Source organism: Elgaria multicarinata, chromosome 10, assembly GCF_023053635.1.
Source record: "Elgaria multicarinata webbii isolate HBS135686 ecotype San Diego chromosome 10, rElgMul1.1.pri, whole genome shotgun sequence".
NCBI lineage: Eukaryota > Metazoa > Chordata > Lepidosauria > Squamata > Anguidae > Elgaria > Elgaria multicarinata.
Window position 1 is genome coordinate 53684073 of NC_086180.1, and position 15212 is coordinate 53699284.

General features: G+C 42.3%; 1 protein-coding gene across 1 annotated transcript; it reads left to right on the forward strand.

The window, feature by feature from the left end:
- Window positions 1–2290: 2290 nt before the first annotated feature.
- On the forward strand, window positions 2291–14869 carry TMEM33 (transmembrane protein 33). Its single transcript, XM_063136218.1, has 7 exons — window positions 2291–2547; window positions 5308–5402; window positions 6134–6321; window positions 6781–6848; window positions 9257–9390; window positions 10635–10718; window positions 12025–14869. Exons 1-7 carry the CDS (start codon window positions 2491–2493, stop codon window positions 12152–12154), a joined length of 756 nt encoding a protein of 251 aa, XP_062992288.1. The 5' UTR covers window positions 2291–2490; the 3' UTR covers window positions 12155–14869.
- Window positions 14870–15212: the final 343 nt, after the last annotated feature.

Sequence of the window (15212 nt, forward strand, 5' to 3'; positions counted from 1 at the left end):
CCTATGAATAAACTGTGTTAAATGTTATTCTTTTTATTCTTCCTTCCTCACCCTTTTTTGGGGTGTGTGTGTGTGGGAAAAGGCAACGAAAAAGCAATGATTTGTATCAATATTAGTGCAACTTAAGTCCCATTCATTTCAATTGGTGATTCAAAGTAGGACTGACATTGGATTCAAGCCACTGTTAGCCGTTGACTATTTAACTCACTGTTGATTATTAAACCCACTGTTGGTTATCATGTTGTCCAAGCCCAGTGTTTATATACCTCTATTGAGTTAGCCTCCCTCCCTGCTTTCTTCTTTCTCTTCATTCAAGTCAGAAGACCTCTGCCTTAAAATGCTCTCACTTCCATTCCTAGGGAAACATTCAATACTCCTCTTTAGGCCATAATCCTACACAGCCATAGCAGAGGTGAGGAAGGGAGAATACAGGAACATAGGAATCTTCCTTTTCACTGAGTCAGACCCATTGAGTTGAGCACTATCTACATTAGTGGTTCTCAAACTCCCCCCCTTCAGACCATTTTAAAATTAAAATTGGTGGGCGTTTTAGTGGACAACTCTAGTAAAATAAAAATAAAAAGTTCTATGAATCAAGTTGCATGAATCATAGTTTTATAATATGGTTTTCTTAAGAGCTGGGATTATTGCAAATGTGGTGTATTATGAAAATCCTAGGCGGCCAGACCAATGAGAAGGGCCCGTTTAATTGGTAATTTTAAAGGGGAAAATTAGTAGACTGACCAGTGCCATATTATGAAAATCCAGCCCTGGTCTCTGTCATCAAAGGGGAAAGGGAGGGAATCAACTGCAGGGCCATGTAAACATATCCTCAACTGCTTAGCTTTCTTCCCATGAATCACTTGAATATTGCTCAAGGACAAGTTTCAGAACCTCTGTGATGGACAGCATCTCTCCAGGGTTTGAGACAGGAGTCTTTCCCATGTATTCCCCTCCCCACCACCGCCATTCACAGAGCAATGACTACTGGCCAAGGGCCACCCAAGGGATTTCAGTGTTGAGTGGGGATTTGAACCTGGGTCTCCCTGGTCTTAATCTATTCACATCACAATATTTGGCTCTCCAATATTAGGTCCAATACATATCCAGTGTCAGGGCTGGATGAAGATATTTTGCTACCTGAGGCAAAAGACAAGATGGTGCCCCCTCCCCACTGCTCATACAGAAGCTATCTGGACTGGCAGTTGAGTTGACAGGATAGTATCATCCATCACACCTAAGACAGCAGGCTAGGTTTGGGTGTGGGGGCAGAGCAGGCCATGTAGCATATGCAGCTTTGCCCTCCAACAGATGGGAAGGATTGGGGGACTCAGAAGGAATACCTGGGGGACTCAGGTGGAGCTCCTCCTCAACATCTTCTGCCTAAGGCAGTTGTCTCACTTTGCCTAATGGTAGGGCCAGCCCTGTCCAGTAGCAATCCCTATAGATACTGAGAAAACACCTTCTATACCTTTTAACATTTTGCTATCCATTCTATACTAATTTGTCATCATCCAGAAAGGGTTGCTTGCTACCTTTTCCCTGACTGATATGCCAGTAGACATTCAACGGGTAAAGCTCTGCTCTCTTAATCACTACATCATCTCTATGCTGAGGGGAAAGCTACATCGGTTGAATTCTGCCAGTTGCATTCTGAATCCAACTCTCCTCAGCCTAGAGATGCAGTGATGCTGAAGGCATAGCAGCGGTAGCGGTGGCAGCTCTGCTAGGGGAGGAAAAGGGAAGGAAAAGTGGCAGCCAAAACTTCGGAGTTAGTGCGGCCAGGTGAAAGGGTTCTGCCCAGTCTGATCTGGTGAGAAAAGCAGCTCGAAAAGCCGCCTTGCAGAATGTACTGTCACAAAGAGCCAACTAGTGGCGCAGATAGGATTAGGTGAAGCAGTGGGGGCGGGTGGCTCAGATATTGGTGGGGCTGTGAATCCGCTCTGGGTTTCAGTCTGAACTCTAAAGGAGCTACGTAAGGTGTTGGACCTATTTTGGGGATGGAGTCCACAACTTGGGATAGGTCCTTTAGAGTTCTGACTGAAACCCGGAGCGGACTCACAGCCCCACTGTCATTGGAGCCACCAGCCTGCACTGAGGACCGAAGAAGAGCCCCAGCCTCCTTCGGACAGGCAAATATGGCGCGTTCTGCGGCTGCCCCGCGAAGTCAGGGAGCTGCAGCTCAAGAACTACATTACCCAGCATGCTCCTTGGCAGCCGGTTGATCCGGAAGAGGCCTCCAAGCGCACGCGCACTGCTAGTCGCTCGGCGGCGGCGGTGGTGTTGCCGGGAAGTCTGCCTCCCTCGCCGCCTGCTCAAAGGGTCTGTCATCTTCCGCGCACTTGCTGCTGCTCCTCCTCCTCTCGCCGGATACGGCTCGCGCGCGGCGGCGGCCTCGTTCTCAGCTGCCCTCTCTTTCTTTTCCCAGTCGATTAATCCCCTCGTGGCCAAGTCTCTCCTTGCCAAACGGAGCCGGGCGACGGCGCGGCCATGGCGGACACGGCGCAGAACGGGCCCATGCAAGGAGGTGCGGGCGGCGGAGCCGTGGTGAGTGTGTGGCTGACTGACTGAGAGGGAGCCCGCCGGCCAAAGTCCCGGCCTAGCAGGGAATGGGACGCAGAGGCCAGCCTTGAGCCCAGCCTCCTCCTCCTCCTCCGCCGCCTCGTCTTCCTCTCCCGCCCCCCCCCCTCTTTGATTTGACCAGTGGTGATATTTCGATATTGCGCTCGAGGGTCTGTCTACACGACGCACGTTAAACCAGTTTGAGCCCTCTTCGACGCTGACGCCCTCCCGCCCCGCAGATCCTTGGAGGGAACGTAGCGTCGAGAGTGGTTAACACGCGGTCCTCTGCACTCCCGCGAAGCTCTTAAACAGCCCCTTTGGGGTTTCTGTGTGAGGAAGCCAACATAGTTTAAGTAGTTGTCTAGCAGTAGATAGTGTAAACTGCTTTTCGTTTTCCCCTCTTCTATGCAGAGCTTGGTAGGAGCCAATGCTTAACCCCCAAACCTGCTTTTAAAGCCACGAAGGTGTCTCTGAGCACGTGTAGAGTGCCTTTCTGAAATACAACACCCACCTACCCATCCAAATAAATCTAAAGTTAAGGTGTTGGAATAGTTGTGTGGAAAAGGGGATTTTGGCAGTTGCATGACCAGCAGTACCTTCCAACATTCCCTGTTCTGCATGGCCATGAAAGGTTCTGGAGTTCTGTTTTCCATTCCCTCTGGTTACCCTTAGCAAATCTAAGTTCCTCTTTTTAAAGGTTCTGGCCCTTTTCCACTGTATGTAATTTATGCCTATCTTTCTGGAATTTACTTTTCTTTTGTTTGTACTCCAATGTTGGCAGTTTTTTTTTTTTTTTAGAACAAGGTTAAAGAACAAACTAGATGTTGTGGTTCGTCTACCTGAATGTAGGGATGTTGAAGATATCAGTTTGGGGTGTGGCGTTCAAGGAGTTTTCCTAGGCTTTCCCCCATCCTGCCGAGCTGAATTCAGTCATAATTTGCACGAACTGCTCAGGAATTTGGGCAAATTGCAGAACATTCCCCCTAAAAGTCTGCAAAATGTTCCCAGAGTTCGGGGAACAGCCTGCCCACAGAACTCTGTCGAGCCAAAACGGAACCGGAATTCCCAGTAACGGACATCCCTACCTGAATGTGATATGGACTGTTCAGTAGACAGAAATTTGTATGAGTGCAGATTACATGGAAAGCTGCCCTGTATTTAATCAGGGTGTTAGTCAGGCTAGTTCAATATACTGTCTGGCAGAGGATCTCCAGGGTTTCAAACAGGAGTCTTTTCCAGCCCTACTTGGGGAAGTCAGGAGGAATGGAACTTGGAACCTTTTGCATGCAAAGCATGTGCTTTACCACAGAACTAAGGCCCCACCCCAAAGTACAGTGCTACCCAAATTTACCTCAAATTAAGTACTGCTGGCCAGGCATTGAGGCTTACTTCCTTGTAAGTTAGATTTCAGTCTTATTTCTCAAACTAACATTTTGGGGCTGTTCGCAAAACACAACAGCCCGCCGTGGCTTAAATAATGAGGCTTGTGTGGCCGTCATTTTAAATATTCAACACCCACTTAGGGCTTGTTATGTTGTGTGAATCCAGTGAGCTTGTGAGTTATGCTAGGGTTAAATAAGTTTCACGTAACACTACACATGGTCTATTTTGGGATTATGCAAGGATTGTTTAACTCTTGCACAATTTACGCTCACCAGGTCGGCATAACACGATAACCCCCAAGAAGAGGTTGCATATTCATTCTGGTGTCTGTGAGCAGTGGGGCTCATTGTGGGTTAAATAACCCACAATGAAAAACGGCATGTTATGTGATCCCAGTCTTAGTCTGTGCCAGTGACTGAAGCTAGTTTTGTACCATGTAATATTGGCTGGATGTGAATATGCTTGGAAATTTGCTAAACATATTATGGAGAAAGGCAGGGTGTGGGTCAGGCAAAAAGAAATCTCTTGGCAATCTTTTTTATGTATTGTATGTATAGGATGGGTGTGACTCTGACTTGTTGAAAACCAGATTTAGTCTGTCCCATTTAGTTTAGAGGCAGGCAGGGCTTTTGGAAAAATCCCCAGGTAGGCACAGTTTCCACTTAGATATAATTTGCAACACTGTGATACTCACAGATAACAACCTGGAGATTTGGCCCATGCTGAGAGAAGTGGCTGCTCTTCCCAGAATGGGCCGAGTAGTTTTGCATAGTGCCAGTGTCTGAGGGGATGCTGGGGAAATTACAGAGTTGGGGACTTGGCCCATGACTGCCAAGTCCCTTTCTCTGTGCCTCCCAGAGCATAGAGTGAAGAAAAGTGGGGTTGATGTCAGTGGATGTCACCACACCTGCGGATGTACCGTCACTGGGTAAGGGCATGCCCACTGACGTCATTTGGTTTGGTGTGGAGGGTAATCTGGCCTGCCACCTCAAAAGGGTTCTGTACCCTTGACCTGTGCTGAGTGCTGGGGGGAGGTGTGTTACACTGCTCAAAGAGTAGATGTCCAGTGTAAAACTCCTCTTAGAAGTCTAGTAATTATTCCAGATATAAGAGCAATGGTGTGGATTTTGCCTCTTTGTTATCCATTTAAATGTGCGGAAGACAAGATTTTTACCAACACATACATTTTTCAGATTGGGTTTTATCCAATGTTATTAATTTTAATGGGTTTACTCTAAGTAGGACCAAAATTTGGTACAACCTGTTTTCTATTATCTATGTATTATCAGTATGATAGGGATTCGTTCTTTAACAGCAGGTATCAAATGTTTTCTGTACTAACTACTTTTCGTTTCGTTATAGCAATTTCTGATGACTAATAAGTTGGACACAGCCATGTGGCTTTCTCGTATATTCACAGTTTACTGTTCAGCTTTATTTGTCGTGCCTCTTCTAGGGTATGTATGTATGTTCTTAAAAAGTAGTGGTGCCCCAAAATCTGGGTCCTTAAAAGGACATTGTATTACTTAGAAATAGAATGGAGTAGAAAACATAAATATCCAAAAGCTCTGTCATTTTATATTATTATTATTATTATTATTATTATTATTATTATTATTATTATTATATTATAGTACATGTAATGTAATATAAAATGGGTTAAGTGCTTGTATGTTACATTTATTTCAGTGGGAGAGAACAAAGCACGTGCTTAACTCCCCTACTGAAATCAATTGGATATACAAGTGCTGTTGGACCTTGACCCATATTTTATCAATATTATTGTTTAATACTTTGTGATGTTTAATCATTTATTCTACGCTTGTTCAGTAATCTGTGCATAAGGCTCATTCAGCTCAAATGAGTGCAGGCTATTCAGGTTTTAAAGTTGTTCAAAGTATTAGATTTTAATGACTTTTTTATTTACCTTTGTTTTCTCTCTAGAGAAACAATGCATAGATTGATGTGCATTAAACATCTTTTCATAACCATTTCCCCCCACTTGATAGACCTGCAGTGTTTAGTGCCAAGTACAAGGGCTGCTTCCCAGAATGAATCACAGGCATGTCTTGGCTCTGGTTAGCAAGGCGGGTTTGAGAATCAGTGCAATGATGATGCAATGCTCGTGGGAGGAGGAATTGAAGCCATGGCTTGGTTTGTATGGTAACTTCTCCTTTGATAATTCCAGAGTACCTGAAGCAACTAGCTTTTATCAACGTGCCTTGCTGGCAAATGCTCTTACCAGCGCCCTTCGGCTTCACCAAAGGTTACCACACTTTCAGTTAAGCAGGGCGTTCCTGGCTCAGGCCTTGTTGGAGGACAGCTGCCACTACCTTTTGTATTCCCTCATCTTTGTTAATTCCTACCCTGTTACAAGTATCCTTTATACAAAAGTTTTCTGCATAATTGTAATACTACTAAAACAATTTCATGGCAAGTTTGCTGTAGTGATTAGAATGTTGGACTTGGGTCAAGGGAGACCCTAGTTCAAATCCTTGCAAGTGAAGTTGGGCCAGTCACTGTCACTCACTCTAATAGACCTCACAGGGTTGTTATGAGGCTAAAAGGGGAATGGCTATGCTGTTCTCAGCCTCTTAGAATAAGGTGGGACAAAAATATAATAAATAATTTGTGCCTTTTGAGAACTAGATAACAGAATCACTCAAACAGTTCCCCAACTATCAGATTCAACTAAGGGCTAAATTTGGAGCCAGTGTGGTGTAGTGATTAGAGTGTTGGACTGGAAGTTGGGAGATCCAGGTTCTAGTTCAGCTTATAGGGTAAGTGTGGACTAATGCATGTGACATGTGTAATTTTCCTCAACTTTCTCTTCAGTGAGTATTTTCCCAGTTTTGTTGTTTTCTTTGCTTCATGCTGCCACCTACACAAAGAAGGTTCTTGATGTAAGTATTACATGCTAATGGCATACATTCCTGTCCCCTACATGTGCCAGCCTGCTCCTTCTAAAGGAGGCCAGGATACAGATGTGACAAATGCTAGATGGGTTTTTAAAAGGTCAGGCTGAAAATGGGGATTCTCAGTATTTTCAGTCATAGCTTGAAGGGAAAATTGTGGGCTTGCTGCTGCTTGTTGCATTATGGGGCAGTGAGTAGGGTAGAAAAGGAAAGGCACTGAGAGCCAGTATATTGTGGTTAAACTAGGACTAAAGAAACCAGAGTTTAAATTCCCACTCGGCATTGAAGCTCACTGGGTGACTTTGAGCCAGTTACCATCACTCATACCCCGGTGAGTTTGGTGGCAGCATTTCTTTAATGGTGCTTTTAGCACTATGGAGCATCAAAAGAGTCAAATTTAGCTATAACTGAAACTAAATTTGATCCTTTTGGTGCTCTGTACCTACTACATAGCACAAAAAGTTTAAAATTTAAGCTAAATTTAATCCTCGGTGTACTAGAGTGGTTGACCGTTGAATTTTGGTTGCAAATGGCCAATTCCCCCGATGCCCTTGAGGGTACGGCTCAAGGGTGTGTGTGCAAAAATGGCCTCTGGACCTCCTGAAGTTGCCCACTCCTGACTTGGCATAACCTGGCTAACAGGATTGTTAGAATAAAATAGCTGTGGGGAAGCAGAAGCTCAATGTTAGGTTGGACACACTTGTTGCATGAGCGGCATTGGAGTAAATGGGAGTTGTGTGAGAGGGCATTTGTGCTTTTGCAGATCACCCATTTATTTCAGCAGTGCCTGTGCTAAAAGTGTTCCTTCTGGGTTATGGTTTTGATGCATGTGTGGAATATGAAGCAAGTTTTAAAATTGTCAAAATTTGGCTCCTATCTTCTGTACTTTTGGATAATGTAGATCTTGAAGCCACTGCTAGATATTTCACTGGCCATCCAGTGGTTTCTAGAATTAATGAAATGAGGTGCCTCAGTTTTTAATCTCGTTTCTCAAAGCTAGTTCTTCCTTTAAGCCAGCCTTGTAAATAAGCCCACAACAGTTCCTAGCATACAGAACATCATATTAGCCTATCCACAGCCTGTGTAACTTGTGTTTTCATGGAGTAGGAAATACAGGTTGCTCATCATGGAAATACAGGCTGCTAGCCTCTCAGCAGGTTAGTTTTAAAAAATGCCTTTTACTAAGTGGGTTGGTGGAGGAGGAATGGTTCAGTCATCCCCCCTCCTCCACCTGCCCACTTCGTTTCTGTGCTGGTTGCAGAGGACAGGGCTGGCCTTCCTCTATGACTAGCACGGAAACCAAGTAGGCTGGTGGAGAAGGAACAGATCTCTCCATCCTTCCTCCAGCAGCCTGCTAAATTTCCATGTCATCAGCAGATGACAGGAAGCCTTTCCTCCACAGCTTGCCTATGGCTTCTAGATGGGTTGTGAAATGCAAGGCTGCCTTAAGTTCAAGCTAATGCTAAAAATGAAAGTTCTACATTTGTGTAACCCTGAGGGGTGTTTCACATATTACATGGGGGTTTATGAATATTTGCCATCATGAATGCACGTGACAGAGAGCTGCAGGCACCTATATAATCCACCTACATATTACACGTCAGTAGGCATTTGTGTGTATCCGTGCTACATATGGCCGACACTAAGCAAATTGCACTAGCAGGCATGAAAGCTAGTGGAACAAGAAACTAGTGCAACCCTGGAAAGTTGCCCAAATTAGTGCTTCCAGAATAGGACAGATCATCTGAGCTCTGCTGACTTGCCCCATTCCGGAAGCACTTACTTGAGCTAGTTTCTGGTTGCGCTAGCAATTACCAGCTCCCTGTTGCACTAGGATTCATTTCCACTAGTGCTGTGAACAGTTGGATTCTGCCTTAGGTTTTTAATTTGTCTGTATACCATCCAGAGAACTCTAGTTATTGGGTAGTCTAGAAGTGCAATAAAATAAATAAATAAATAACTTTATGTGTGTGTGCATAGAAAATGTCATGTATGAAGCAGCCTTGAGTCACTTAGGGTGCAATCCTATGCATGTTTAGACAGAAAAAAGGTCCTACAATTCTGAGCATTCCCCAGCTTGTCATGTCATCCTGGGAGATGTAGGACTTTTTTCTGTCTAAATGTGCATAGGATTATGCCCTTAATATAATTGTAACTTGCAATGTACTTCACACATTGTATTTTTTTCTTCCAATACGATATTAAATATACTTTTAATATTTTCAAAATCTTTAGTCGTTTCCCAAGTTTTTAGGTATTTAACTGGTGCCCTTCAAAGTTTATAAATTGTATGGTTGAAAGTCTCTTCATGATTTGATTTTGTATAAAATAAGCACAAAGCCAAAAGCTGCTGTACTTCCTGTCATTGCATTTTTAATACACCCTTTCTTTTTAAGGCACGAGGTTCAAATAGTCTTCTTTTTCTACGAAATCTCTTGGACAAGTTAAATGCTAATCAACAAAATATCCTAAAATTTGTAGCCTGCAATGAAATCTTCTTGATGCCGGCTACTGTGTTTATGCTTTTCAGGTATGAAAGAAAACATATTATTAACTCTTGATCTTTCTATTTTCAAGCTGTTAAAGAACACCACTAAAATACAGAATGTTATAGAGTATTTCTTGTTTATCCTTATACTGTCCATATGAGGAGAATACAAGCCGAAAAGTATGGTTCAAGGCAGTGATTTAGTCCAAGTTATCACCTGACTCTGGCTGAGCTGCACAAAGAGCCCAAGAGTTTGGAGTTCAAATTGCAGAGTGTTTGCTGCGTAACTATCTAAGGATAGTTGCTGTGATCCTAAGGTGGAAGTTCTGCATTGTCAGTTCATCTGCATTAAAAAAAACCCTTTAGATTCAGTTATCAACCAGACTTATTGAATTTTAAGAGCCAATTTATTGGTTTTTTAAATTGGTTTAATTGTGTATCTAAGCTGCCTTGGAAAACACAAAAGCCAGGTGTTTTGATAGAACATTAAGCTGTTTAAGTTAATAACAAGTCTGTAGATTATTGGGTCATGAAGAAGCCCTGTATGTAGTACATTATTTCAGCAAAACTGGCCCAATCAGTTTAGACTTAAATGTGCCTGGTTTTAATGGAGGGGCCTTATCCTCTGAGCCACTGCATGGGTGCAGCAGCTGATGGAATCAAGTGGAAGAAAACCATTTTTGGTGAACAGCTGGGTGTTGCCTAAATACATTTTTATAAAAGGTTGCTTGATTATGCATATAACGTTGAAATGATAATGACCGTAGTTGCTTCTGAGTGACTACCATGAGGTTTTTGCAGTTCTTGCCGTAAAATACTTTTAAAAAACTTTTCTTAGGCCTAGAATAATTATTGTTCATTCTTGATGTTGCTGAGAGAGGGTGTGGGGAGAAGAGTGGATGCTTTATTCATTCTTTTACCATGGGAAGGGATTCAGATCATTTATATTCACAAATACATACATAGCATTGAGCTTTATGCTCCATAAAGCACTAAGGTGGCATCCCATTTCATTTGGCTAGGACCACTAATTACTTGCTTTGAGTTTTTAATATTTCAGCTATTTTGGCAGCTTATCCATATTTAATGGCTAGCTTCTCTCTCTCTCTCTCTCTCTCTCTCTCTCTCTCTCTGTCTCTCTGTGTGTGTGTGTGTGTGTGTGTGTGTGTGTGTAGTATAATGTCAAAATGTAGTTATTTAGATGGAATTTTTTCTTGGGTTCAAAGTGGTCACTATGTGTGATGACCTCTCCACCCACCACCTTTCTTTTCTTTTGCTCTTTTCAGTGGGCAGGGAAGCTTGCTGCAGCCTTTCATTTACTACAGGTTTCTTACGCTCCGTTATTCTTCCCGCAGAAATCCTTATTGCCGGTAAGAAGCCGATTAAGATTACCCACATTCATACAATTGTTGTTTCACTGTTGAAATATAAACCTTAGGCAGTGGTTGCTGTCCCATGGATTAAAAATAATAACTTGGTTATTGTAGTGTATTAAAAAAAATACCTTCTTCAAATGGCTTTCACCTTTTCTTGATATACATCGGATGAGGGAATCCAGTTAAATTCATGGGGAAGAGGGCCATAGTTCAGTGATAGAGCACATGTTCTGCATGCCAAAGATCCATGGTTCAGTCTCTGGGATTTCGAGCTAAATGGGCAATTTGGGCCATTGGTCTGACATCTTAGACTGCTAGAAAGGCAGCTCAACTACTGAGCAAAGGCCTGACCTCCTAGAGAAAGCCATTCCTTATGGATCTATGAATTCTTGCACCTTAAAAGTTCAAGCTGGATGTAGATTACTTAGAGGAAAATGTTGCAGTATATCCTCACCTCTTGTCTCCCTCATGCCCTCTCCCTCCCTCCCCCCAAGTTTTCTGTTCAAACTTATACTCAATATTACATGGTTACTGAGCACAATGTTGTTTTGGGGAATTTTCCCCTTTAGGTTGTTTGAAAACAATACTTTTTTTGGTACTTCTGCAAATCTCGGGTTTCCCCCAAGCATGCTTATTTCTCGGTGGCTCCATTTAGCTCTAATTCTATCAGTACTTACTACCTAAGTTTCCTTATTAGAAGGAGTGATGAGTGGCTGCCACTCAAAATACACTCCAGTACATGCCATGCAGCATACTCAGCAGTAAGTCATATTGAATTAAGAACATAAGAAGAGCCATGCTGGATCAAACTAAGGGTCCATTTAGTTCCCAGCTGCCTGTGGAAAATCCATAAGCAGGACATGAGTGCAGTAGCATTCTCCTCCCCATGTTCTCCAGCAATTGCCTTTGATACTGAAGGTAGCCTATACCCATCAGGACTAGTAGCCATGCATGGATAGCCTGCTCCAGGAATTTGTCCAATCCCCTTTTAAAGCCATCCAAATTGGTGGCCTTCGCTACATCTTGTGGTATCAAATTCCATAGTTTAATTATGCACTGTGTAAAGAAGTTCTTTCTTTTGTCTGTCCTGAATCTCCCACCAATCACTTTCATGGGATGACCCTGGGTTCACATATTATGAGAGAGGGTTTAAAAATGTCTCCCTATCTGCATTCTCCAGAAAAGTGTACATAGAATTGCAGCCTTATACTGTTAACTTGTTTTAAGAGATGTTTTAATCAGGGTTTAATTTCAAAGTAAGCCTGTATATGGAAAAAAAACCACCCACTATTCTTTTCAGGACTCTATTCACAGAACTGCGGACTGTTGTCGAGCATGTCATAATGAAACCATCATGCCCTGTATTTGTACGAAGACTCTGCGTCAGCAGCATTTCATTCATCAGCAGACTGGCACCAACCGTTGCATAGCCCACAATGGAAACATGCATCTGTGTGTCTAATGAACATTCTGAGCAGCTGGTATTTCTGCTGGTGATTTATAAATTCAGGATCTCAGTCAAGGTTGTATGAAAAAATGTTGTTTTCTTCCAGGAGCCTGTTCTGTGACTTGTATCCTATGTCTTTAAAAAAAAAAAGTCTTGTTTTTCAAAATGATGTTCCTGTGCTTTATGGAAGATGAATGTCTGCCATCTTAGACAAAGTACTTAACAAGGCAAAAAATAATACCTGCATTGTACAATACAGCTTACGTGCTGTCATGTATGTTTGCATCGATTCTGAATGAAAATACTTATTCAAAAAAAAATGTCCAGGCAATACTAGCTGGATTGTGTCTAACGAGCTATAAAGATGTTGCTAAAGCATAGTTGGTAGCTTTTAGGAGTAGCAGTTGGACTATCTACATATGCGGTACATTTGAATCAGTATTCCTTCCATTCAGTAAATGAAAGAATTTCATTCAATTGAGTAAATCATTGTGCCCGATACAAATCAATTGGCATCAGCTCTGAATGTGAACAATAGGACTAAGCATCTAATTTTGTTCTGATTTATTTAATAATTTTGAAATGGAAAACTCTCCACCTTTCCCCAAACATTTATTTCCTGTAAATATTTTTTTTCTAAAACATGCCCTACTATTTTTGCTGTCTTCCAAAAGCAGGAACTCTTAAAATGCCAATCTTTGAAAAATCTGAATAATAAAGATGGATATTACATTTATTTCTAAGACAAATTGAAGTGTCATTGCCCTGCTAAGGTACTTTAAACTTCTTACAGCTAGGCTACTTCACTTTATCTCCTACCACCTGAAGTAACTTGTTCCACCATGCTAAACCTGTCTGTAGATGCAAATTACGCTGAAATCAAGAGAGCTCACTTCTAGGAGCAGCACCTAAGTACTGGAGTTGTCTTTGTAAGGTTATAAAACTCTCTTCCCCCACTCTTTCAGCATATATAACTGTACCAGGTTATAATAGGGAATAAGTACATGCCTCCTGCCCTGATCCAGTTCTTCCTCCTCTGCTAGCTCAGAGAACTGAGAGGGTGTTGTTGGGGGAAGACAGCATTGCTGAAGATTCCATAGGATTTCTCTGTGCAGTGATGCTGCATCTGCACAGGGAACGATCCTGCCCATTGAGTTTAGAATAGAGTAGGGTATTGTGTAAAGCACGGTGGACAGAAGGTAGATCTCCAGATATTTGGGGCTTAAACTCCCAGAAACTCTTGTCAACATGGCCAATGGTCAGGAATGCTGGGAGTTGGTCCAAAATCTCTGGAGATCTACTTTCTGTCCACCACAGCTGTAAAGTAATACTGTAGCAATTTTCACAGACGTGCTCTCCTATTGAAGTAAGGCTGCAGTTCCTGAAGTGTGGATGTTGTTTTCCCAAGTAGAAGTTAGATAATAGGAAGGTCTTGCTACTAACTATTCCCTTCGATTGGTAGTACTAGAAACCCTTTGTCTAGAAGCATCCTTGGTTGCTGTGCAATGCCCAACTTGCTTGCTTTCCCTTTTATAATTACTGGTCTAGACAAACAGCTCAGCACCTGGACTCGAGACTGCAGGCAGGTTGCATCTTTCCCTACATGTAGAAACCGAGCATGTCTGTGAAAAGGTTATCTGAGAGCACTTTTGATACCCTTTTTCTACATGCTGGGCATTTTTTTAAACTTCTAGGAGCGTTCCATTACATGATTTCTCCAAGCTATAGTTTGAAATAGTATAATCTAGGAATGATTTTATCCCAAGCGGTGTTGTTTGTGTATACTGGGCCTGAATCATGGACAAATAGGGGTACCTCTGATAATATCATCTGTTCTTGTGAAATGTTTGGAAACCTTGCATAATAGACAGCTGATGGCTGAACTGACTATGGCCTTTAGCACACATACAGACCTATCCTGTGCATACATTTTTGGATGTAAATGCCACTGACTTTATGGGGTTTATTCTCAAGTGATTACGTGTTCAGCCCTACTTGAGGAAAAACATCCATTGAAGCCAGGAGTAGCAGGAGCTGGACATAATAAGAAGGGCCAACAAGCATACGTGCTACTCCCTTAGTTTTCTGTTTGAATATCTGATGGCAGACTTGTGTTAGGCAGGTATATAAATGTGTATGTTTCTTCTCCTTCATTACTGTAGAAGTGGAAGGTGCTGAGCCTTTTGCTTATAAAAACCAAATCCTATCTTACTTTCAAGGACCTGCATTTTGGATTAAGGAATGACTTGGCTGGGTGTTATACTTCTTTATTGATTCTTCTAAACTACTTCATAATTCAGTGTCTTATAACTTTGCATGAACTGATATGCTAAATCGTTTGGAATGATGCCACTGTTTTAAAGCAAATGTTTCTGTGTAACTACTTGATTTATTTATTTATTTATTTATTTGAGTAGAGTGTGATGGGCATTTAGATTAAATTCATTCATTAGCTTATCAATAGCCAGTCTTGTACATTGCTTGCCAAGCCTCCAAGTATGGACATATGCAGTGATTTTCCAAATTGGGATGAGATAATACCGCTTGATTGTGCTCCTTTTAGCATTTTGTCTCAAATGTCCATTTATGGAGAAGATGCATACAAGAGTGCAGGTTTTCATCTAGGCTCTCTACCCTGTTTTGAAGATTTTATAAGACTTAACATTTCTACAGCAATAAAGTGAATGTTGGGGCGATAGACTGGCCTGGAATGTCTGAACCTATTTCAACCTTATTTGTAGCTGCAAGCAGAATCCTGTGATAATTCTGGAAGTCTGAAGCTGAGCATTCTGTCAGAGGAAAGGGATAGAACAGAGGCCGCCCCCATCCAGTACTTCTTGCTGTTGCAGTCAACTAGTCGTGCACAACTGCAGGTGAACCCTGGAATGTGCACCTACGTTTTCAAGAGGACCTTCCTTGGCTTTGGGGTAGCATCTCCCTCTGGAATGTAGGCAGAGCCGATTGTTGCTTTATCATTGAGGAGCCACCCTGCTATCTCAGAGAGGCTCTTACCTAAGTAGCCACAATGTTGACCTGAACTG

What these genes read in the sequence shown, in the direction of transcription:
- TMEM33 (XM_063136218.1), top strand. Translation starts at nt 2,491, where the DNA reads ATGGCGGACACGGCGCAGAACGGGCCCATGCAAGGAGGTGCGGGCGGC. An exon ending in TTTGTCGTGCCTCTTCTAGG is followed by an intron (nt 5,403 to 6,133) that starts GTATGTATGTAT and finishes TGATAATTCCAG; the next exon opens with AGTACCTGAAGCAACTAGCT. An exon ending in TAATTCCTACCCTGTTACAA is followed by an intron (nt 6,322 to 6,780) that starts GTATCCTTTATA and finishes CTTTCTCTTCAG; the next exon opens with TGAGTATTTTCCCAGTTTTG.